A 25,771-nucleotide genomic window follows, 5' to 3' on the forward strand; every position below is an offset into this window, starting at 1 on the left:
TACCCCTCTCATTCAAGTAGCTGATTGCTATAAATTTCCTTGATGGTTATCCATAACCGTCCAAATGACCATTTTGCGAGTGTACTGGTATTGGTCATGGAGAATAAAATGGCTGCTGGAATTTGACATTGCTAATTCAGCATGCAGCCTGAATGAATGTAACAGCTCCAAGATTAACCCTCCTGGTAGAAGCTTTATGAGAATCCTATTCAGTTGACTAAGTATTTTTCATATCTTGGGATATTAATTCAATTACTACAAAATCTTGCTGGGGCGTAAGAGCATAAGAGTTAAGTGCGTGTGACTTGGGCCTGACAATATAAATGTCTGGTCTGTGCTGAGGTCATCTATCCCACCAAAGAGCATCGGAAGGGCAGGTACAGTTTGCTGTAGTGCACAGAGGTACCATCCTGGATTGTGTCCCGAAATCACTAGGGTGGTATTTGAAGCTAAAGGCAAGAGTCTTGTCATTCGACCATGGCCAACACCTCGTGGTTCAGCTGAACTTAGGCAGTTGGCACTGGTGCATTTAATTTATTTCCTTTTTATTATTTGGAGGAAAAGTGAGAAGAAACTCATTTAAGGTTCCCTGTGTGGCATAGTGAATAAGCATGGATGGGTACATTTAGTCTCTCTTTCAAATGAAAATGAGTTTTTATTTAAGTTGTTAGTATTCTGCTAGTTTTCATTGATTCCCAACGCCAGAAACATGGCAAATCTACTGTCGTGTTTAAAATCGTGGGTGGGAGAATAGCAATGTAAAAATAAGTATTAACTGAATTGGAGGGAACTATTCAATTTAGTATTTTACTCATGTTCTGATGCCAACATTAATAAATCACAATACTGAGAGGGGGGAGAAAAGCAATGACTGGGCAATTAATAGAGCAGCTTGTAAAAATGATATTTTTAAGTAATAATTGTGCTCCACAAGTGCCTATTGAAAGGAAAATCTCCAAAAAGAGGGAACATAACCATTGCCCCTTCCATTCAGTGACATTGTTATCACTGAATCCCCTACTACCAACATCCTGGGGATTACCATTGACCAGAAACCCAACTGGACAACGTTATTTTGATTCCATTCTCTTTATGTAAGTTTCCATTTGTCAATAATTTGTTTTGTTATAATATCCCATCAGGAGCCCTTTAATGTTAACAAGAGTTACTCAGGTGTCATGCTGGGAAGTGATTTTTTTTATGGTAAGGAGTCATTTACTTCTGACTGTGAGGAGTTTAGTTTTCTACTCGTTGATCATTGTTGCAGAATTGTTCACTCTTTGATTCACTGGTACTGGGTGTCATTGAGGCTGTTTTTTGTTGCTGAACTCTGAAATTAAGATTTAACACATGTTTTATCCACTAAAGGTACATATTTCAAAGTTGATGCCAATACTGACTGCATGAAATATTGGAACTTCATACAAATAGTTTTGGTGCAAGATTGTGTTCCCTGGAGACTCTTGCAATGAACCTAATTCAGATTGATCTGAAGACTTGTTGTATAATGTCTTCCTTGTGAATTGTTGACTTGGGCATATTTTGCTGAGGAGATGCCAGATATAACTTAGTTGCTCACGTCAACAGTTTAAATTGCTTGAGTGGTGATATATTTCACCAAGACTTTCAAAAAGAAGTTGTGTTGTCTGCGAAACACTGTTGGAAAACCTTTGTGAAATTTGGCTATGACCTGGAGCTTGCTGCCTGTTAATGTGGTAGAATCAGAGATGATAAATGATTTCAAAAGAAATTTGAGGAGACACGAGGGAAATAAAATTGCAGAGCAATAACATAGCAAAGGATAAGTAGACTGCTTAGATTTCTCAGCAGAAAGCCAGCATTGACTTCATGGACCAAATCTTTTGTCATGTTTAAAATAGTGGGTGGGTGAATAGCAATGTAAAGATAAGCATTTACCAAATTGCAGGGAATTATTCAATTGGATGTCAGAGGGATTAGTTGAGACAGTGATTGTTTCTATATGGTCCAAGGGACTTGGATTTCAAAATTCAACACAGATTCACCCTTTTTTAAAACAAGTTTTACAAAATTAGAAAGACAGCAGATTTGGAGGATGTAACTCAAATTGTGAAATGTATTGGACAACTTTTGCGAGTTGAAGGACGTTAAAAAGGTGAACTTTTGCGAGTTTAAAAAGATGAATTTTCTACGAAGCAGAATATTGAATGTAGGAAGGTAATTTGGTTTGTGTACTTGCACCATGAAGAATTTTTTTTCTTTCATCCTTGCATGGGCTGTGGCATTATTGACAAGTCAGCATTTGTTGCCCATCCCTAATCACCGAACTGAATAATTTGCTGGACCATTCAAAGAGCAGTTCAGAGTCAGTCCAGCCACATTGCTGAGAATTTGCCGTCATATGTATGCCAGACCAGGTAAACTTGGCACAGTTAATTCCCCAAAAGGGATAAGATGGGTTTTTGCAATAATTGTTGCTGGTTTCACAGTCACTCTTAACTGAAGCTAGCTTTTTAATTCCATGCTTTAATATCAGTTGTTGTGATGGGATTTGAACCCATGCTCCCAGCATATGGTCTGGATTTCTGAACATTACCACTACACTATCACCTGCCCTTTCTTTATGTTTATATTTCAATCCCTTTGTAATAAATGCTCATGACTGATGTATGATTTACCATGCCCCTCTAAATACTAATGTGTTCCAGTTTATCTTTTAACACATCCTCGGCCGTGAAAACTTTTAATTTCTCCTTATTATATTCCTCGACTTGATCGCCAACTTTGCAGGGCCAAGTTAAAATCATTTTGCAAATGATAATTGACAAAAGATGAGATCTAGAAACTTAGTAAGAGAATAGCGCCGTGCCACTCAACAGTTTTGAACAAATAACAATGTTTTGCTGTTCAAATCAGAAGTGTAACACAGCCTATAATACGTGCAATGTTTGCTTTTACTACCAGATTAACATATGGTAAATGTGAGTAATGTACTGTGAGCACCCCACAGCGCTCATTAAATGTCAAATGTGATCACGACTGGTCGCACCGATTACTCAGCAATTCTCCCCAGATGTTAGTGGATCATCAAATGTCTATACTTGGAGATTACCATTCTTCACTTTGCACTTTCTTCACTCCTCAATAATTGCCCCTGTTGTGGTAGATCATTCCCTATCCTTGGTAAATACTATCATGGAATCTGAAAACTGCACTCCAGTATTTTTCCACAGGCACATACCCAGCTTTTCAGTGATGGCTTGCTTTACCAAGCTCAGACTTTGCTTGGCCTTTTCCCCTGAGCTCTTATCTTCAGTTGCTTTATCAATGACGTTACCTCGGACTTTCCGCCCATAAGGTTGGAAGTGGAAATGTTCGCTGCTGATTGCGCAATGTTCAGTACTATTTGCGATAAGTAATGCTGATACAAGGAGGGTGATGAAAGCCCAACTAAAACTTGTCTTTGTATTTCAGTTAACTCATTTGGCTGGGCTGTAACTGTTTGTGATGACACCAGACTGACGCCAATAGTGTGGGTTCAATTCCCATACTGATTGAGATTACCATGATGGTACCACCTTCTTAATCTCATCTGTCACCTGAGATGTTGACAAAATGGCAAGACTTGGACAATATCCAGGCTGGGGCTGTAAAGTGGCAAGTAATATACGACATAAAGCCAGGCATTGGCCATCTCCAATAATAGAAATTACCCCTTGCATTGCCATAACTGAATTCTACACTCCCAACATCCTGACGTTAATCAGAAATAAGACCTGCCATGTATATGTAGTGGCTACAAGAACAGATCAGAGGCTAGGAATGTTCAGTTAGTAACTTCACTCCTGACTACCCAAAACCTGTCAACTCTCTACACAAGGCACAAGTCAAGAGTAACTCCCGACTTGCCTGAATGTGTGCAGCTCCAATAACACTCAAGAAGCTTGGCAACATCCAGTATAAAACAGCGCACTTGACTGGCACACATCCACAAAAAGCTCCTTCCTCTAACACTGACACTCAGTAGCATCAGTGTGCATTGGCCACAAGATGCACTACAGAAATTCACCAATTTAACCTGTTAACCTGACATCAGTATAGGAAAAATATGAGAAATGATTCCGGTTTTAATCCTGATCTTGCCACCGAAAATGACAACCCGTATCTTATTACACAAAGCAGAAAATTATGGCAATATTGCTACTTTGTTATTCTTAAAATTTCCTCTTCAGTTTGTGCAGTAAATGAAGGTGTATGAATGTTGTTCAATCTGGTTTATTTGGAAAAGCAACAATGAGCTTGATTTTAATTGTCATCAGGTTACCTGAAAGTCAACCTGAGTAATACTGTTAGGTGAGGAAAATACTAAAACTGTTCTTTGTATTTCAGTAGCTCAGTTGGCTGGACTGTGACTGTTTAGTGATACAGAGTGACACCAATAGTATGGGTTCAATTTCCATGCTGATTGAGATTACCAGGGTTCACCTCATCTCTCACCTGAGGCGTTATGATGTTCTGGTTAAACTCTGAAATGAGAGAGCAGCCTATGGTCCTTTGGGACTGTTGCAATCTTACCCTTTACCTCTTTGCATTCATCTTTTCTTAGCTGAATTCAGATTTTAAAATGCTTAAAATCATTACAAAGTGCAGTACATAGTTCTAGATTTTTTTTCAACCTAATTTATGATGAAAAGCAAGTTATTGGCAACACCTATGGGACCATATATCCTATATTTTTTAAGTTCATTTTTTACTTTGACTTGTCTGTTTTGCTCAACTTTTGTGGCACATATAGATTTATCGCTGAAATGAGGCTTGATGAATAGCTTTCAGTCCCGTGACTGAGTTGACATCATGTCACGTGACTATGTACATGCCTTAACTAACTGAGACCCAATTGGATTGTTTCTCAGAGAAACCATTTATTTTGTTTTATGAAATGCACTTTCCCATCCCCTCCTCTGTATAACTTCATAAGACATGTTCCCAGGATTTTTTTTCTCCCCCTACTTTTCTGCTGGTTAATGTGATAGTTTTCATGTAATGCCAACCTCAAATATCTTGTCTGTAGGATTAAGTCATGTAGTGCCAGTCTAACTATGGTGATTTTAACTATCTTCCTATCTTCCCAGAGAGGTTTGACTTTCCTACAGAGAAGTACTGTATTCATTCTTGTATTGAAACTGCCATAAATATTCACTTAGCTAGTCCATTGACTTGTTCCTTGCAGCTGGTTACAGTAGCACAAGTATATCTGCATAGCAGGAAGGGATGTTTTTTTTCTGGTCTATACATCAGTTAGGTCGTATTTACATATACTTAGAGTCATAGAGATGTACTTCATAAAGATTTGAACAAAAATTGCACATCTGTCATTGTGACCAACAAATTGTAAATTTAACTGACAGGTTTTGAGACTGAATTTATTGTTGTGGGTCACACTTGGTTTTGACAAGGAATCGTGACCTTGAAATGTTAATCGTACTTGTTTTCAGATGTTTCCTCATCTGAGCATTTCTAAAACTATTCTTTTGCTATTAATTCAAGTTATTGTGCATACCTTGCTATAATTCTTGGAGGGGATGATGTCTTTGAATTTATGGGAAACACTTTATATCATCTTATAAGGTGAATAAGATGTCATAACATCGAAATTAAAAATCCTGAAGCTTGTCTGCAATATGGTTTGTAATTTCATATCTCTGGATCTTGCAAGACCGAACCTGCAACACTGATTCTGTTACAGTTTCTTTCTGACAATAGGTTGAGAGTTAATTTGAGCAAATTGAACAAATGGCTACTTCATCTGTTATGCTGTAATATATTGTTTTATGTTCAAGTTTTGGATTTTTTTGGAACATTGAAGTGCCCTGCTTCAAATCAGAAGATGTAAAAGTGCATTTATAATATTTTGTTATTGCTTTGTTGTATTATAAAGTTATAATTGACTACATAATACTGTCATCTCCCTGCAAAAAGTTAAAGATTTCTGGCAAACAGTAGAAAAACCAAACACAACAGTTGTTTAATATTCATAAATTAAGTTGTGTAGTTGTCATTTGTGAGGTTTGAATTTTATATTAGTTACCTTCAAGAAGGTCTGTCCTTTTAAGTCATGTTAATCATGAAGATTGTATTTTTTTTGAGAATTTTTTGGTGCCATTCATTTCATTCAGCCATCTTATCAGTTTACTTCCTTTCCTTCGCAGTCACTGCTAAAACCACAGTGACCTGTATGAAGCTTTCAAAACAATCTTTAAGCTTTAAAAATGAACTTAATCAGTTAAAAAAAAAAAGGTGTATATCTTTAAATTTGAGCCTATCTGTTTTGATTAATAACTGTAGTGTTATGCAAAAGTTTACTTCTGCTTCAAACTACCCTCTTTTTAAAAGACTTGCAATTTTTTTGTTGTTTTGAAAAGCTGTTATTGTTTCTTTGTGGCTGATGCAAAGGCTTGGATTAGTTGAGCAAATTATTTAGTGAGGTTATTTATGGATCAGAGTGTCATCCCGTTTCTCTATCCCTGTATCAATTGAAGCAAACACTCAGACACAGTATGGGCTCTACCTTCTCCATCTTTATTCTGGGCCCTGGAGAGAGAGAACGATTGCCCATGTGCACAGAGACATGAGTTCTTGGTCTTCTCTTGAATGGCAGATTCTTAAGGAATTATATAATCGCTTACAGGTAGCAGCATCTATATTGACTGGGTGACTGGTAGAATCAGTGAGCATCAACAGTAAAGATTAAGTCATCTGGCATTTCACAATGAATGTTCCTCACCTCATTATCTGGGATTACATGATGGATGTTCCTCACCTTGTTAACTGGCATGATACAGTGGATGTTCTTTATCTCATTAAACCACTACCCTTGCCTCCAGCACCTCATTGTTTACTGCAAGTTCTTATCTGGTCAAAGTCATGGCTAGCTGTGCCTTTGTCAAGCAACCCTAAACTTAACTCTTTTCCTACCTGCACATACCGTCTACGCTTTCTCAAGAGAATCAACTTAATAGTTGAACACAGCACAAAAATACTGAGTGTATTGGAAATCTGAAATGGTACATACAGCTGCAAAACATTTGGATCAGACTACAAATGTGAAGGATGTTGTTTCAGGTCACTGACCTTTGATTGGAATGAATAGTCACAGTGAGAAGTGTTCTGATAAAAGCTCATAGACCTGAAATATCAGCAGTTTCTCTTTCTGTGAATCTGGATCTAATGAGTGTCCCAAGTTCTTTATACCTTCAAAATGAATTTAGGCTTTTGACTATATTGAGTGTGTAGTATTAATCTGGATGAATCATCAACCTCTATGCATTGAGTTTAAGATGCTCATCACAGTGGATGAGTAATTATTTCAATTGTCATTTCCTGTTAAAAATGCAAAGTGACCAACAGCATTCCAAAGATACCCTGCCTTGTCTATCACTGCAAACATAACTTTTTGGTGGTGTATATCATGCTCACTCAGAGCACTCTTGGAATGTATAGATTGTAGTGGTAGCCCTGTTTGCTATGCAACTAAGCTGGAAATCTGAATAGAATATACGCACAAATCTCTGATCTAAAACGATTTCCAGTGGGAGGCTCTGGAAAGATGATGTAGTTTTCGTTAATGCACTAGGGGAAGTTAACTCATAGCTGTTCAGGGTGGATGAGTTTCTAATGATTTGAGGATATTCTCTTTACTTTCATACTCCATTCCCTTTCAAATAACAACTAAAATGCTATTTGTCTTCCCTACTGAACTGAGATGCTACCTCAGCAGGCCTGGCAGCATCTATGGAGAGAAACAGACATAATGTTTCAGGTCCACAGACTCTCTGTCAGAGTTCTGAGGAAGAGTCACTGGGCCCGAACAGTTAACTCTTTGTCTCAGCAGATACTACCAGACATGCTGAGTTTCTCCAGCAATTTCTGTTAATGTTTTGGATTTCCAGAACATACACTTCTTTGATCTTTTGTTTTTTTTGTTGTTTAGATGCTATCCTTTTGTGATTCATGTATGAGCATTCCCAAATCCCTCTGTGCTGTAGCTTTCTGCAGTCTTTCTCCATTTAAACCATGTTCAGATCCTCCTCTTCCTGCCTAAGTGCACAGAGTCACACCTTCCCAAATTATATTCATTTGCCACGTTTTTTGCCCATTTGTTGTGGTCCTGTTCGTCGAGCTGGGAATTTGTGTTGCAGATGTTTCGTCCCCTGTCTAGGTGACATCCTCAGTGCTTGGGAGCCTCCTGAGAAGCGCTTCTGTGATCTTTCCTCCAGCATTTGTAGTGGTTTGAATCTGCCACTTCCGGTTGTCAGTTCCAGCTGTCCGCTGCAGTGGTCGGTATACTGGGTCCAGGTCGATGTGCTTATTGATTGAATCTGTGGATGAGTGCCATGCCTCTAGGAATTCTCTGGCTATTTTCTGTTTGGCTTGTCCTATAATAGTAGTGTACAAAATCCCATGCAAGGACTGCACAAAACACCACATAGGACAAACAGGAAGACAGCTAACGATCCGCATCCATGAACACCAACTAGCCACGAAATGACACGACCAGCTATCCTTAGTAGCCACACACGCAGATGACAAACAACATGAGTTCGACTGGGACAACGCTGCTATTATAGGACAAGCCAAACAGAGAACAGCCAGGAATTCCTAGAGGCATGGCACTCATCCACAGATTCAATCAATAAGCACATCGACCTGGACCCAGTATACCGACCACTGCAGCGGACAGCTGGAACTGACAACCGGAAGTGGCAGATTCAAACCACTACAAATGCCGGAGGAAAGATCACAGAAGCGCTTCACAGGAGGCTCCCAAGCACTGAGGATGTCACCCAGACAGGGGACGAAACGTCTGCAACACAAATTCCCAGCTCGGTGAACAGAGCCACAACAACGAGCACCCGAGCTACAAATCTTCTCACAAACTTTTTGCCTATTTGCTTACTCTGTCTATCTCCTTCTGCAGATCCTGTGCGTCCTCACCATTTACCTTCCAGCTTGCTTTTGTGTCATCCCTAAACTTGGCTATTGTGCATTCAATTTTCTTACTCAAGTCATTAATATATATTGAAATTACTGTGGTCCCAAAACTGATCATTGTGGCACTCCACTGAATGGAGGTTTCCATTACTAAAAATGCCCCTTTATCCCAATTCTGTCTTCTTTTGCGTTGCCAATAATTTTATCCACAAAACCGTGTTAATATATTATCTCCACACCATGAGCACTTATTAAGTAGCTGAAAAATGTGTTGCTGGAAAAGCGCAGCAGGTCAGGCAGCATCAAAGGAACAGGATAATCTACGTTTCGGGCATAAGCCCTTACGTCGATTCTCCTTCTCCTTTGATGCTGCCTGACCTGCTGCGCTTTTCCAGCAACACATTTTTCAGCTCTGATCTCCAGCATCTGCAGTCCTCACTTTCTCCTAGTTGATTTTACTTATTAAGTAGCCCAGTTTGTGGTATCTTTTCAGATGTCTTCTGAAAATCCAAATATATTAGATCCATTGCTTTCCATTTATCTAACCTGTTTGTTATTGCCTCAAAGAATTCTCTCAAATTTGTCAAGCATTGTTTCCGCTTCACAAACGTGCTGATTCTGTCAGATTATGTAATGTATTTCTAAATGTTCTGTAATTGTGTTTTTTTAATAATGGACTCTAAAATTTTTCCCAATAACAGGCGTTACACTAATTGGCATGTCGTTACCCAAATAAAGATATTATAAGGGCAGTTTTCCAATCCAGTGCAAACAGAATCTTGGGATTCTTAGAAGATTGTTACCAGTGCATTCATTATCTCTGTAGCCTCTTCCTTTAATATGTGAATACTTCATGTAACCTTCAATGTGATGCCATTATTTCGATTAACTGTGTCACTGATACAGCTCAAGGACACATTCTTGAAATTAGAGTCTGTCTTATCAGAATTTCCTGTAGGCTGCATTTCCAGTACTTCATATAAAAGGATGGCCTGTGCTTTGCATATTTACTTCAGTGCTTCAAAATGAATTTAGGCTTCTGATTATATTAAGTGTGTAATATTAATCTGGATGAATCATCAACCCCTTTGAATTGGGTTTAAAATGCTTATCACAGTGAATGAGTGAATGTTACAATTGTCATTTCCTGTTAAAAATGCAGTGGCCACAGCATTCCAAAAATATTCTGCCTTGTGTATCACTGCAAACATAACATTGTGATGGTGAATATAATAGTTTGCAACAAACACTATGCGAAAGTGAATCAGTTAATAAACAGTTTTTCTGTATTCTATTATGCAATGCATTTATTGCCGCACAAGGCTGCACTAATGCTTTCAGCTTGTATGAGAGGGGTGATAGATTTAAGACAGATGTCAGAGGCAAGTTCTTTACGCAGAGAGTGGTAAGGGCGTGTCATGCCCTATATGCTAATGTAGTTGACTCAAACACATTAGAGAGATTTTAACAATCCTTGGATAAGCACATGGATGATTTTGGGATAGTGTAGGGGGACGAGCTGGTAATAGTTCACAGGTTGGCACAACATCGAGGGCTGAAGGGCCTGTTCTGCCCTGTATTGTTCTATGTTCTCATGCAGTTACTGGAATGTGGTGAATAGCTTTGTAAAATTAAATAAAAAATACCTAATTTGAACTGTCTCCTTGTCCAGCTATCCATTCTGAACAGGGAAAATATTAAAAGCTGTATTACCAACAGCAAAATAGCATTAGTATTGCTGCAGTTCTGCCCTTTGCTAACTGATGATTCATCCTGCTCGTTTCTGCTGCTTAAGCAACAGTTCAACCTCGCAGCTTCTAGGAATGATAAGCACCTGCGTGGGTTTCCTCTGGGTGCTCCGGTTTCCTCCCACAATCCAAAAATGTGCAGGTTAGGTGAATTGGCCATGCTAAATTGCCCGTAGTGTTAGGTGTAGGAGAATGATTCTGGGTGGGTTGCTCTTCGGAGGGTCGGTGTGGACTTGTTGAGCCGAAGGGCCTGTTTCCACACTGTAGGGAATCTAATCTAATCTAATCCAATTTTTAGTGGAATTGTAGAAAACTCTAACTTCTATCTGATCACAGAATAATCGGGCAATGCACTAATTCTTGGACTAATGAACTGCAAGGTGATAACGAGATGTGTAAAACTGGGAAATCTCTCCAACAGCAGAGCAGCTGTGGAAGGAGCAGAACCCATTTCTTCTGCATCCTCTCCCTTTCCCTACTATGCCTCTGGAAATCTTTAGGTCACCATATACTCTTACCTTCAATAATATTGGAAATGGTTGGACTGCAGTTTGCTGGTGTTGCTACTGTGGTAGGCCAGATAGCAAGCAATGTTGAGTCAGAATGCAGGAAGGCAGTAGAGTGCTTGGTGTAATGGTGCAATGATAACAATCACTCTCTCAATATCTGCAAAACAGAAGAACTGGTCATTCCTTTCAGGAAGAAAGGAGGAGGACATGCTCCTATCTACATCAGCAGAACTGAGGTGGAGAGGATCCAGAATGTTGAGTTCCTAGGAGTGACGATAACCAACAATCTGTCCTGGATCTCCCACATAGATGCAACTGTCAAGGAGGCACAGCACCTCTTCTTCCTCTGGAGGCTTAGGAAATTCAGCATGTCCAGAAGGACCCTCACCAACTTTTACAGATGCACCATAGAAAGCGTTCTATATGGATGCATAACAGCCTGGTATGTGAACTGCTTTGTCCAGGACTGTAAGGGACTATATAAAGTTCTGTGCACAGCCCAGGCCATCACAGAAGCCAACCTTTCATCCATGGACTTCATTTACACTTCCTGCTGTTGGAAAAGGCTGCTAACATCAAAGATCCTTCCCACCCTGATAATTCTGTCTTCCGCCCTCTTCCCGTCAGGCAGAAAGTACAAAAGCTTGACCACAACACCAGCAGGTTCAAGAGCAGTTTCTCCTCTGCTGTATGGAATGCTGAATGGAACTGTAACTTCAAATAATGTTGATCTTGCTTTGTGCAGCCGTAACCTTATATTCCTCATTCTGTCTAAGCATCCTATGATCTGTCTGTCCTTGTTTGTTATGATCTGCATGTACTGCTTGCAAAATGAAACTTTTTATTGTACAGGGTACTTGGTTGCATCTGACGACAATAAACAAAGTCAATCGGAAACCTCCAGTTTCATTGAGCTTCTATCCCCCTCCACCATCCAGTTCAATCTTTGAGTAAGTCTAAGGAGAAGATTGAATTTTAAATTAGTCATGTTGAAGGGGCATGAAGAGTTGGTAGCAAAGTTGATTTGATGCTGAGATGAGATCAATCGTCGTCATATCAAGTGATGGAGCAAACTCAAGGGGCTGAATTGCCTTATCCTGCTCCTAATGTTCTTCCCTTCAAACAGTTTGACTTGTTTCATCAGTAAAAGCAGATGTACAGTTGAGGTTATGCTATTGACTTCACTGCATGTTCTTGGTATGTTTCACTTAGCAAGTGATTCCAGTTCATCTGACATCTGTCTAGACAGCTACTGATCATAGTTTTAATACTTATTATTCTTCATTTTGGGATGTGAGCATTGCTAGTTGGCAAGTATTTATTGCCCGTCCCTAGTGCGGAGGTGGTGGTGAGCTGCGTTCTTGAACTGCTGCAGTCTACCTGCTGTGGGTTGACCCACAATGCCATTAGGGAGGGAATTCCAAGATTTTGACCCAGCAGCAGTGAAGGAACAGAGATATACTTCCAGGTCAGAATGATGAGTGGCTTGGAGTGGAACTTGCAGGTGATGGTGATGATGTTCCTATGCATTTGCTGCCCCTGTCCTTCAAGATGGAAGTGGTCATGGGTTAGGAAAATGCTGTCCCAGAACCTTTGGTGAATTTCTGTAGTGCTGCTTTCTGTTGGTAGAAAGTGCCATCCTGGTAGCATCGTCATATATGAATTTCATTGCAGGTGTTTTACTGGATACGTATCTCCCTACAGTTCGATTTGAATTGAGTGACATATTTCCTTCTATTGTTAATAGGCAAACTGCGGACTATATTGAAATAGCCATATTTGTATACAAAATCTGCTGTTTGATGCGATTCCTTAATCTCCCATCACAGTAACAAACCTAAGTACGCTAACAGCTGCACAACCAATTTAAGATAATCAGTTAAGTTCATAACACTACTGCTACTGAGTGTCATTGTCATGTTGAAGTGACTGGATGCTTGTTGGTGTAGTGCCAGTCAAGTGGGCTGCTTTTTCCTGGTTGGTCGCAAACTACTTGAGTGTTGTTGGGGCTGCACACATCCAGGCAAGTGAGGTGTGTTCATCACACTTCTGACCTGTGCCTTGTAGATGGTGGACAAGCTTTGGGGAGTCAGGAGGTGAGTTACTCCCACCAGTATTCCTCGCCTCTGACTTGCTGTTGTAGCCACTGAGTTTATCTGCTGAGTCCAGCTGAGTTTCTGGTTCATGATAACCCCCAAGATGTTGACAGTGGGGGGAATTCAATGATGGTAACGCCATTGAATGTTAAGGGGTAGTGGTTAGATTGTTTCTTATTGGTGGTGATCATAGGTGATCATAACCTGTCATTTGTGTGGTCTGAATGTTAATTATCCCTTGTAAGCCCCAGTTTGGATATTGTCCAGATCTCCTTGCATTTGAGCATGGGCACCTTCAATAGCTGGGAAGTCATGAATGGTGCTGAACATTGTGCAATCGTTGGCGAACATCCCCGCCTTTGACCTTCGTAGATTAGATTCCTTATAGCATGGAAACAGGCCCTTTGGCCTAACAAGTCCACACTAACCCTCCGAAGAGTAACCCACCCAGACCCATTTCCCCCTGACTAATACGTCTAACACTATGGGCAACTTAGCATGGTCAATTCACCTGACCACATCTTGTGGAGGAAACCGGAGCACCCGGAGGAAACCCACGCAGACACCACTGGGAGAATGTGCAAGCTCCATGCAGACAGTTGTCCAAGGTTGGAATCGAACCTGGGACCCTGGGGCTGTGAGACAGCAGTGCTAACCACTGAGTCACCGTGCCGCTGTGATGTAGGTAAGTCATTAATGAAGCAGCTGAAGATGGTGGAGCCCAGTTCCGTGAGGAACTCCTACAGAGATGTCCTGGAACTGAGACAACTGACCTCCAGCACCACGACTATCTTCCTGTGAGTCAGATATGACTCCACTCAGTAAAGAATCTGCCCCCAGTACCCACTGATTCCAGTTTAGCTCTGGTTCCTTGATGCCACATTCGTATGAATACAGCCTTGATGTCAAGGGCTGTCACTCTCACCTCATGCCTGTAATTCAGTTCGTTTGTCCATGGTTGAACCAATGCTGCAATGAGGTCAAGAACTGAGTGGCCCTGGTGCAATTCAAGCTAGGTGTCACTGAGCAAGTTATTGCTAAGCATGTGCTACTTGGTAGCACTGTTGATGGCACCTTAATGGTGATTGGTAGTAGACTTATGGGGCAGTAATTGGTCAAGTAGGATTTATCTTGATTTTTATGTACAAGACATACCTGGGCAATTTTCCACTTTGTCAGATAGATGCCAGTGTTGTAACTATACTGGAACAGCTTGGCTCCGGCAGTGGCAAGTTCTGGAGCACAAGCACTGATTATGGGTTCAACCAGCACTAAATATCCCAAATGTGATTCAGAGACTGTGTATTGGATAAAGTAGAGATTCAGTCATGTTTAGAATGACTGGAACAATACCTGGTCACTAAAGCCAGCTGAAGGGTTGGTGTTGCTTTTTGCTTGATTTCTATTCGAAGAGTAGAAAGGGTACTTGGCGTTTGCATCTGCAGAGATGCATGATTGGCGCAATAACAGAAGGAATTTAATTACGTTTCTTTTCCCTGTTCAACTGTTGGATGGCCAAATTGTGACTACAGATGGGATGAAATTCCTTCAAACTGGGCACTGAATGCTAATCTTTCCTTTCGTTAAAACAGCAGGCCGACACCTCCCGCTTACAGTTGACATTTAACAATCTCTTTTAAAGCACAAAGACACCCACTCGAACTAAATAATTTCATGGTCCATTTTTGTGTTATGTATTTCGCATAGTAGTAGCCTATTAATCAGCCTTGATTCTATAAAAGTCTGTAACCAAAAGAAAAATCCTCCTTTCATGCAAACTGAGATTGCAGCAGCTGGAGACCACATGTGTTTCTGTTGCGGCAAGCTCATTCTTGTTGCTAGCTCTACGTTTGGATGTGGAGGGGTAGGTTTTCAGAATACCCATAAGACATAGGAGTGGAAGTAAGGCCATTCGGCCCATCGAGTCCACTCCGCCATTCAATCATGGCTGATGCGCATTTCAGCTCCACTTACCAGCGTTCTCCCCGTAGCCCTTAATTCCTTTAGACAACAAGAATCTATCAATCTCGGCCTTGAAGACATTTAGCGTCCCGGCTTCCACTGCACTCCGTGGCAATGAATTCCACAGGCCCACCACTCTCTGGCTGAAGAAATGTCTCCGCATTTCTGTTCTGAAATGACCCCCTCTAATTCTAAGGCTATGTCCACGAGTCCTAGTCTCCTCGTCTAACGGAAACAATTTCCTAGCATCCACCTTTTCCAAGCCATGTATTATTTTGTACGTCTCTATTAAGTCTCCCCTTAATCTTCTAAACTCCAACGAATACAATCCCAGTATCCTCAGCCGTTCCTCATATGCTAGACCTGTCATTCCAGGGATCTTCCGTGTGAATCTCCGCTGGATACGTTCCAGTGCCAGTATGTCCTTCCTGAGGTGTGGGGACCAAAACTGGACACGGTACTCCAAATGGGGCCTAACCAGAGCTTTATAAAGTCTTAGTAGTACATCTCTGCTTTTATATTCCAACCCTCTTGAGATAAGATAATACCCATCCTATAGTTTAATGTTTTGCATTAGATGCAACTTGTGTTCAGAAGTGTGTGAGTTTTGACTTTCTAAAATCAAAATTTTGCTTGAAACGCATGCAAATCACTTAGTGTAGTAATCTACCTTGAATTAACAAAATTGGAAAATGTTTAGAATATAATTTTATTTTAAAAATTGCAAAATATTCCTTGATACATTTGTATGATTTTAGTGCAAGTTTTATGATAGTCTAAAATAAGATTATCTCAAAAAAAAGCGTTTTCTTTCAGTTTAGTGTTCAATCAGCAATTAGTCACCAGCCAAATTAGAAGACAGGAATATAACAATTACATGCAGATAGAATAGTTTTCTGGTTTGCCAGCACTTTCTGTTGGTGGAAAGTGCCATTCCGGTAGCTTCGTCATATATGAATTTCATTGCCAGTGTGATAATGGATACGTATCTCACTGCAGTTGTTGGATTTGAATTGAGTGACATATTCCTTTTATTGTTAATAGGCAAACTGTAGACTATATTGAAATAGCCATATTTGCAAACAAAATCTGTTTGAGATTCCTTTAACTCCCATCACAATGACAATCCTGAGTACACTAACAGCTACACAATCAATTTAAGATAATCAGTTAAGTTCATAACATTGCTCATATACACTTATGAGAAGTGACATACTTTCAGGAGCAAGTGCCTGTTCTCTGCAAACAAAATAAATATGTTGAAGTATTGTACGTTTCTTGAATTACCTGGGAATTTGGACAGCCTGCAGATACCCCTTGCTTTTTTCTGTAGCAATACCTTGGTCACCAAGCACTTCGCAAGCAATCAACACCTTTTCTGCTGAAGCATAAATTATGATGCTGAAAATTGGTATTCCTGTGTTTGATTAGATGAGAAAAGCTTGGCAATATGTCTCTCTTTTCAGCATTGTTCTTTGTAGTACACTTTCTAATTTTGTGACGTTTGGGTTTTATACTTTGCATAACTCTTTCGATGACTGCAGAACAACTTATGAGAACTATTCTAGTTTGTTAATTTATGCAGCAAAGTTAGTACAACTTGAAAAATCTAATTTCTGACTAAACCATTTCTCCCAAAACCCAAGGACACAATTTGCAATTATTAATGTAAAGTCCATACATTTAAAAACATCTAATTAACTGGTATATTTAGTTAAAGCTAATGACTTTTATCTTCTCTTACAGGTAGATGATGAAATTTCTTCTGACTGTAACCATGTGAGTAAACTATTTCTTCAAGAACTTCTTACATATGTGTCTAAATTTAAATCAGATTTTGTTGATTTAAGATTCCAGTATTTTTGACTTTTTCATTCAATTGTTTAATCCTTCCTGTTCTGTTGGAGAATGATGGAATTCTGTCTTACATTTTTATGTCCATGCGGGAGCTAGTTAGTAAAAACAGCTTACAACTGAGTCATTCAGACTGAAAGATCTTGTGTTCATTTTACCCTGCCATATAAGATGATCTCAGCCTGTGGGACGGTGCAAGTAGACTTTATACCTGGATCAGAGAGAGAGAAAATGACCTATTTGAGTTCTTGGTTGTATAGTTTTTAATTGGAAAGTACCTCATACCAATTTTGGGTTTTGATTAAATATTCTTTAAGTTTATGAGCAATATTAACACAGTTTGAGATTTTTTTGGGGGCGGCAGGAAGAAATTGAGAAATTAAATTGTTAGGTATACTGGAGTAACTGAGTTGCCTGACACTTCTAAAATGGGTGAATGTGTGATGTGTACCTGTTTGTGATCAGCCATAAGAATTGATGTGTCTTTGAGTATAAGATTTGTTTTCACGTTGGGATACTGATGTTACTGTTAAGGTTTTCAGTTCATAATAGGTATTTGCTATTGTATATTATTTGTTTTAATTGATATGCTGGTGCTACAAGGTAACACAAGACAGATGTTTGGCTACAAGGTACCACTACGTTTAGTGAAATGTATATGTAGTATAGGTATTAATTCAGTTCGATTTCTCTTTCAGCTATTGTGGAATTACAAATTTAATCTAACTACAGACCCTAAGTTTGAAGCTGCAGCAGGGGAAGTTTGCAGAATCACCCTGAGTGAAGTAAGTGAATGGAATGAATGTGGAGTAGCTGATCTTTGAAGCACAAAGCGTGACTGATTGGAAAGAAAAGTATTGAAATGTTACCATGCTCAATTTACCACTGCGTCCATAAGGAACGTTTTGAACCTAACTTTCAGGACTTATCCTTTGCCTGGTATTCTTGAGTAATTTCTTTGGGTTCAAATGAATTTTCAGAATGTTGCTAGTTTAGAGTAGCTCTATTATAACTGGGTTTGCAGTATTACTGAATATTGGCTAATTTTAATTTTATAGATCAGTGAAAACCCATAAACAAATCAGTCCTAATGTTAGGAAGCGTGATCTCAGTGAGTTCTACTATCTACTCTTCTGTAGAAAAGCCTTTTTCCTTCCAGCTCAACACGAAGCCAAAGACTTGAGCTCATCTCTAACCTCGATTGAATCTAATATTGGCCAGTTGAGCTGCCAATCAAATGTGATAATAAATGACCACCACCTACACCCAAACTTTGGTTTGTTACAAATGAACTTACTGGAATGTCATAAGGAAGCTTGAAATTATTCCAGAGGTTGGTATCCTCAGCAAATCACCCTTATATATGAATAGCCCTTGACTTTAGGATTCCTGACGAAGAGCTTATGCCGAAATGTCAATTCTCCTGCTCCTCAGGTGCTACCTGACCTGCTGTGTTTTTCCAGTGACACACTTTTTTGACTCTGATCTCCACCATCTGTAGTCCTCATTTTCTCCTTGACCTTAGTACTGCCTCATTCAGTGTCAGCTACCAAAGTGTCCTCTGACATTCTCTTTTTTATATGTCATTTGGGGCTCCCTGATTCAGCCAGATTAAAGGCTCATATTCTATGCAGTCCAGCTGGCTGGTCTCATTTGAATCACTACAAAGCTCATTGTTGAACCAGTGTGTTACATATGAAGTGGCAGTCTGGCAGATGCTTTATCTAAATCTAATCTCTGAAGCTAAGAGCAGCCAGTCGTTTATGGATATATAGTTCCTTTTGAACTGAATTTAACTTAATCTAAGATTCTTTGAAATTACGCAGTCTTTTATAAGCAAATAGGGTGAAGTACCAACAGCATCAATTGGGGCTTTCCAATTCATCCTGTGGCACTACCTTGAGACTGCTGCCAAGCACCTTTAAAGTCTGGCATAGTAAATTGACTTTAGAAGAAAAATTGACTTTAGCAGTTAAAAATCTTGACCCTTGACTGTGATATCAATAAAGTTGAATGCAAGACATTTCAAGACATTGCAGTGATACATTTACCTGTGTTTTCTTTCAATCCCTGTTCGTCTATCTAGGTGAAGGAGTGTGCTGATCAGGAACCGGGGAAAGGCTATGTCATCTCTTGTTTGATTGAGCATCGTGCAAACATTACTGAATACCAGTGCCGCCAGTTCATAACCAAAATGACAGCCATAATTTTCAGTGACTACCAGCTCATATGTGGTTTCATGGACAGCTGCAAGAATGATATCAACCAGCTCAAGTGTGGCAGCATTCGGCCTGGCGAGAAGGTACTGCCCTGGCTTCGTTGCTAGGACTGCAAGTCAAAATCTAAATTAGAATTGTTGTGTTAATTTGCTTGTATATTTGGTTTGTGTTGATTTCATGATGCTATTGATTCCAAAATGTTACAGCGAGAATATGCTTGAGTTAAAGAATTAGCAGTTCGACCATTTTCACCTGAACAGTTGAGCTTGATTAGCAGGGGGGTGGGATCCTGACAAGTTCTTCAGGGATAAGATGCTGAGATGGAATTAGAAATGAAAATACCAGTCAGTGAATCTGGAAGTCAGAAGTAAAACAGGCTGTACAATGCAGCAGTGAGTTCAGCAGGGCTAAATGGAATATATTTGAATGCAAGGACCCTGAGGAATAAGACAGATGATCTGGGGACACAGCATGTGGGAGTATGATATCATAGCTATGACTGAAACTTGGCTGAAAGATGGGCGGGTTTGGCATCTCAGTGTTCCAGGTTATAGGGTATTCAGCTGAGAGAGAGGGGAAGCATCGCAACGTTGATCAAGGAATCAATTATAGCAGCAAGGAGGGAGGATGCCTTGGAAGGGTTGTCAAGTGAGGCCATCTTGGTAGAAGAAAGACGAATGGAGCAACCACCGTGTTGGGGGTGTGTAACAGGCCCCAAACAGACATGGAGCGGTAGAGGATCTATTATATAATCAAATTTCAGTGGTGTGTAAAATAATAAGGCCAGAATATGGAATTTTAACTATCTAAATCTTAACTTGCCCTTTAGTGGGCAAATTCGAGGGAGATGCATTCTTCACTTGGATCCAGCAGAATGTTCTAGCCAGTACACAGAAAGCCCAACCAATGAATGGGGCAGTTTTGGGCCAGATACTTAAAAATAAGATCAGACATGGGGAAGGCAATTTTGTAGGTCAGTGTTTAGAGAATAAGGATAGGGTGGCAATAAAAGCTCTAAACTGGAGGAAGAATAACTTCATGACAATATATGATTTGGTCCAAGTGTACTGGGAGTAATTATTTGCAGATAAACTGTCAGAGCAACAGGAAGCATTAAAGGAAGAAATAATGAGAATATGGAGCAAATAAGTTATGGGAAAAAGAAAGGGTGAGACCAAGTTTGGAGAACCCTAGATGTCAAATGGCATAAAAGATAAGAAAAAGAAATACAGAAGCCTGTGGCAGACTGCCAAGGGCTGAATTGGGCAGATCCCCCAGAGGAGTATAAAAATGCTGAGGGAAAATTAAAGTGGAAATTGGGAAAACCAAGAGTGTGGTAACCAGAGTGGCATACAGTGCTCCAGCTATGGTCTAACCCAGTGCCCATCATAACCTTTTGTGCTATAGCATTCAATAGCTCAACTAATAAAGGCAAGTATCCTATACAACCCCTTTTACCACCCTATCCATTTTGTCCTGTTTCCTACAAAGATCATGTAAATCATTGTCCCACAGATCCCATGTAAAAGTCAACCCCTTATTTTTGGCCATATAATCTGGAATTTTGCACATATCTAGTGTAAAAGTCGACCCTAGTTCTTCACAGATAACAGATCAATGTTTGAATCAGTGTGCTGACTGTCATGTCCTGCTCCAACTTTCCAATCTACTGGTTGATCCGCTTCCGGTTTTCCAGTCCGTCGGCTGTTTTGTTCCACTCCGGGCTTTCAGAATTATCATAATTTGTTGCTTATTTCTCTTTATTCATTTAGAGATCAGTTGGGCTTCTGCTAATGATACGGTATGAATTTCAGCCTGTCAAAAGTAGTAGCTTTGTAATAGTCTATGTAAATTTAACATTAAAAAGTAGTCCAAAAAAATTCTATTACTCGAGTATGTACAATATCTATGAACTTACTGATAAAATCTCCTATATTCATGTTTAAATAATGTGGCTTACATCAACTGCACTTCCACATCCACAGAACTGGTGACATGCTCAAAACATTCAGTCAAATTTGCTGGGCATGCAACCCCCAAACTCATGCTTACTATGCTTGATTAATTCTCATCTCTTCAATGATGATTAATGCTGTCTCTCAGGATCTTTTCCAGAAGTTTCTCTACCGTTCTTTAGTTCCCTGTTCCCTCCCTCTTACCCTCCTTGAATAATGATACCATATTAGTCGTCTCCCAATCTTCCCCATCTTTTCATATGAATTTTGAAAATGAATGTCAAAGTCCTTGTGATCTTCTTGCTTACCTCCTGAGCAGCCCCTGAGCCATCTCATCTAGGCCAAGAGAGTTATCTGACTTTAAACCTGGTAAAATCACTTGTACCTCTTCTCTTTTTTAATTGTAATTCATTCACATTTATCACAGTATCTCCTCTGACTTATATATCTACTGAGTTTTGAGAAGATTTGTAGCTCTGGTTGAGGTTCTGGATGTAAGTTTACTCACTGAGCTAGAAGGTTCATTTCAGATATTTCGTCACCATTCTGGTAACATCATCAGTGAGCCTCCAGTGAAGCACTGGTGTTAATGACCTTTTTTCTATTTGTGTTTCGGTTTCCTTGGGTTGATGTCATTCTATACCTACGTTGTTCTTGGTAGTGAATACAGATAACCCTTCCACCACCTTTAGAGGAACATATTAGTTTTGCAGTCTCAATATGACTCCTCTTCAGAACTGAAGAGGGAGGTAATAAAGTGAACTGTTTTAGAATGTTGGAAAGGATGAGGAAGAGAAAGTGGAGAGAAGGGGATGTCAAGTAGAAGGCTCATGGGTGAAAGATTCAAAATTTCAGGTGTCACAAAATGCAAAGGGCATGGTAATGGTTGTGGAGGAGCAAGGTTTGTCGAGAGGAAGTGGTCATGGGAGGTCTTCATGGCAGAATGTGGGTTGGCTGTGCAGAAAGTAAAATCAACAAAGTTGGTGGTTGGGAACATGCATTGGTTTATTGAGATGTATCATGAGCTCAGGTGAAACCAAGGAGTTTTCTTTTTTATCTCTAGTGTGAGTTAATGAGAGCAAAAAAAGACATTTACCTTAGACCAGTAATTACACAGCCTGTGCCTCTGTCTTAGACAAACTAGTCAGTCATGCTGGTGAAATGTGGAGAAATGTTAGTTAGCCTTGGTAATGTTTGACCCAAATGTTAACCATTATCATTCAGGTTGAGTTCAAGAAATGCATGAATATATTTATGGGCAACCTAGCTAAATGCAGGAGGATTCCAAGGATATGCTGAGAAGTCAAATGAACTGAGTTGGAAGGAGTCCCATGAGGCACACAAGCACAGACCTGTTCAACTAAATTACCAGTTTCTCTGCAGTAAATGCCTTTGTCAGCATTTTTCACTTTATTTCGAAACACTTGTTCTGGAAAAGTAATTGTAATGAAATGCCAATAGAGTTTGTTCTTCACTTTTCTTTTGAAGGCTAGCATCTTTTTCCTATTTCATATCCTAACCTCGGGTGCCTGAGCTCTGTAGATGAGTAGATAGGAGGCCTGCTAGAACGATCAAGAGGTGTAGCTCTTGTATTAAAAATCTGATCACAGTTCCATTCACAGTGAATTGACTTTAACTCGGGATGCTTGTGTGATTACTTATGCCCTGTGGGGAATACTGTGTGCTTTCTGTTTTGGTGTTCTAAGTAGTTTGCATTTAGATTAGATTACTTACAGTGTGGAAACAGGCCCTTCCGCCCAACAAGTCCACACTGACCCGCAACCCACCCAGACCCCTACATTTACCCCTACCTAACACTGTGGGCAATTTAGCATGGCCAATTCACCTGACCTGCACATCTTTGGACTGTGGGAGGAAACCGGAGCACCCAGAGGAAACCCATGCAGACAAGGAAAACGTGCAAACTCCACACAGTCATTTGCTTGAGGCGGGAATTGAACCCGGGTCTCTGGTGCTGTGAGGCAGCAGTGCTAACCACCGTGCCGCCCACAGATTATAAGTCAGAACTAGGTCGATGTTCCTGCTCCTCGGATGCTGTCTGAACTGCTGTGCTTTTCCAGCACCACTCTAATCCAGAATTTGGTTTTCAGCATCTGCAGTCATTGTTTTTACCCAGGTGAATCTTGAACCTCTGCTTCCTTGGTCAAAGTAGCACTGCTTCACAAGAGTTCTTCCTTTATTGTATTTTGTCATTAGAAGTTGTTCGAGTACAGAAGTAACAAAGTTTCATAAAATGGATCTCTTTCATGGAAGACTTATTAAGTATTCTGTGAACCTGATGGTCAGTTACAGATTCCCAATTTTTTTAAAAAAAAGGTATAAGCAATTGTTGCCAATTGTCTGAAGACATGACAGGAGGGGTTGTTCACTTTAACTAAGAATGAAGTCATGTGGCAAATGCACAAGTCATTGCCAGCTGATGCCATGATAAAATGTCATATTTGGTAACCATGATGTGGAGGTGCTGATGTTGGACTGGGATGTACAGGGTCAGAAGTCAGATGACACCAGGTCATAGTCCCAACAGTTTTATTTGAAATCGTCAGGTGGGGCAACACTCCGAAAGCTTGTCATTTCCAACAGTGGCCATATTGCTTAGAGTAGTTTGGGACCGATTTCTTACTTTGGATTGCGTTTTTATCACTTATTTTTAATCTACTTTTCAGAATGTTTTTGTCTCTGTGTCCTGATTATGCCCATTTAAAAGAACAGTTAAGATTTCCCATTGGGAAAACCAGTTGCATCTTGAAACTTAATGTATTAATTGATGAGATGCCTTTTGGAACTACAATTGCTCAGCAACAGGTATATCCCGTTTTGAGTCCCTGATGAACTGCAAGTAGTTTTAATTCCTTGCTCTAATGTCTAATCTAATTTCAAGTGTGCAACATCAACGCTGTGGACGAGGCTGTGCCACTAACACACAAACGTGTAAATTACAGTTTGGTACTGAGCATGCTAAACATGAAACACTGGCACCAGTTTATTTGAAAGTAGATAAATTCGAGATCTTTCTGCCTTTTAATGCCTGCTTTTTGTTAGCCTGTCTGGAACAAAGGATCATAGAGGTTTTATGGTATGGAAAGAGGCATCTCAGCCCATCGTGTCTGCACTGGTCATTGAGTCTCTATCCAATCTAATCCCTTTTTGAGGACTTGACGTGTAGTCTTGTATACTATTGATTTTCAAATGTCCATCTATATATTTTGAAATGTCCTCAGGTTTCCTGCCCCAACCACACTTTAAGGTAATGAATTCCAGATATCCACAATCCTCTGAGCAATATTTTTTCCTCAAATTACCTCTGCTCCTGCTGTTTAGATTAACATTGTGCTCCCTGGTTATTGACTCCTCTCCTAAAGGAAACAACCTCCCGCTATCTTCTCTATCTAGGCCCCTCGAGAACTTTGTACACCTCAAATCAGATCACCTTCCTCAATCTTCTCTGCTCTCAGGAAGATGGCCCATCTAGTCTATCATTATAGCAGAATTGCTCCAGTCCAGGCATCATCCTGGCGAATCAGTTCTGCACCCTGGCCACAGCAATCATATCCTTAATCAGAACTGAACATAGTACTCCAGCTAGGCCTAATGTTATATGCAGCTCCATCATAACATCCTTGCTCTTGCCTTTATTCATCAAGGCAGTTAATGTAAGTATCCCACATACCTTGTTATTTCTTTAACTACTTGACTTGTTGCCTCTGAGGATCTATGGACATGCATGTCCCACTGAATCTCCTAGGGTTCTGCCATTCACTGTATGTTCCCTGTATTGTTCATCTTCCCTTTTGCATCACCTTCACTATTCAGGATTAAATTCCATTTGCCATTGCTGAGCCCAACTGACCAGCCTCTCTCTATCGTCCTATCAGCTAATAAGGCTTTCCTGCCTGTTATTTATGATGTCATTTTTGTGCCATCTGTGAATGTATTGTCAGTACTCATACATTTATTTCTACATTGATAATCTACACAACAAACAGCAAGGGACCCAGCACAAAAGCAGGTACACCACTGGATATAGACTTCCAGTCACGAAAACACCCTTAAACTATCTCTCTGCTTCCTTGTTACTAAAGCAATTTGCCAAATTGCCTTGCATTTCATGGGCTCTTAACTTCTTTAACCAGTCTGCCATACAAAATCTTGTACAAGTGGATAGGTGGTCTTTGTAGATCACATCAATAGCATTAACCTCATCTAAACGCTTTGTCAGTGCCTCAAAGAATTTAGCTTGTCATGGTGGAACAGTGGTTAGTACTGCCGCCTCACAGTGCCAGGGATCTGGGTGACTGTCTGTGTGAGTATCCTCTGGGTTGACCGGTTTCTTGCCACAGTCCAAAGCTGTGCAGGTTGGGTGGGTTGGCCATGCTAAATTACCCCGTGGTGTCCAGGGATGTGCAGGCTAGGTGTACAGTATTAGCTATGGTAAAT

At 40.1% G+C, this 25,771-nt stretch overlaps 1 protein-coding gene across 2 annotated transcripts in view; it reads left to right on the forward strand.

The window, feature by feature from the left end:
- glg1a (golgi glycoprotein 1a) overlaps window positions 1-25,771 on the forward strand; it is a 140,364-nt gene that overhangs the window by 31,751 nt on the left and 82,842 nt on the right. For both annotated transcript variants that reach the window (XM_072547752.1, XM_072547753.1), the window contains exons 2-4: window positions 17,032-17,064; window positions 17,838-17,924; window positions 19,226-19,441. In XM_072547752.1, coding sequence (XP_072403853.1) covers window positions 17,032-17,064; window positions 17,838-17,924; window positions 19,226-19,441 — 336 coding nt within the window. The remainder of the gene's footprint in view (window positions 1-17,031; window positions 17,065-17,837; window positions 17,925-19,225; window positions 19,442-25,771) is intronic.

This window comes from Chiloscyllium punctatum, chromosome 26 (assembly GCF_047496795.1).
Source record: "Chiloscyllium punctatum isolate Juve2018m chromosome 26, sChiPun1.3, whole genome shotgun sequence".
In the NCBI taxonomy this organism is placed as follows: domain Eukaryota; kingdom Metazoa; phylum Chordata; class Chondrichthyes; order Orectolobiformes; family Hemiscylliidae; genus Chiloscyllium; species Chiloscyllium punctatum.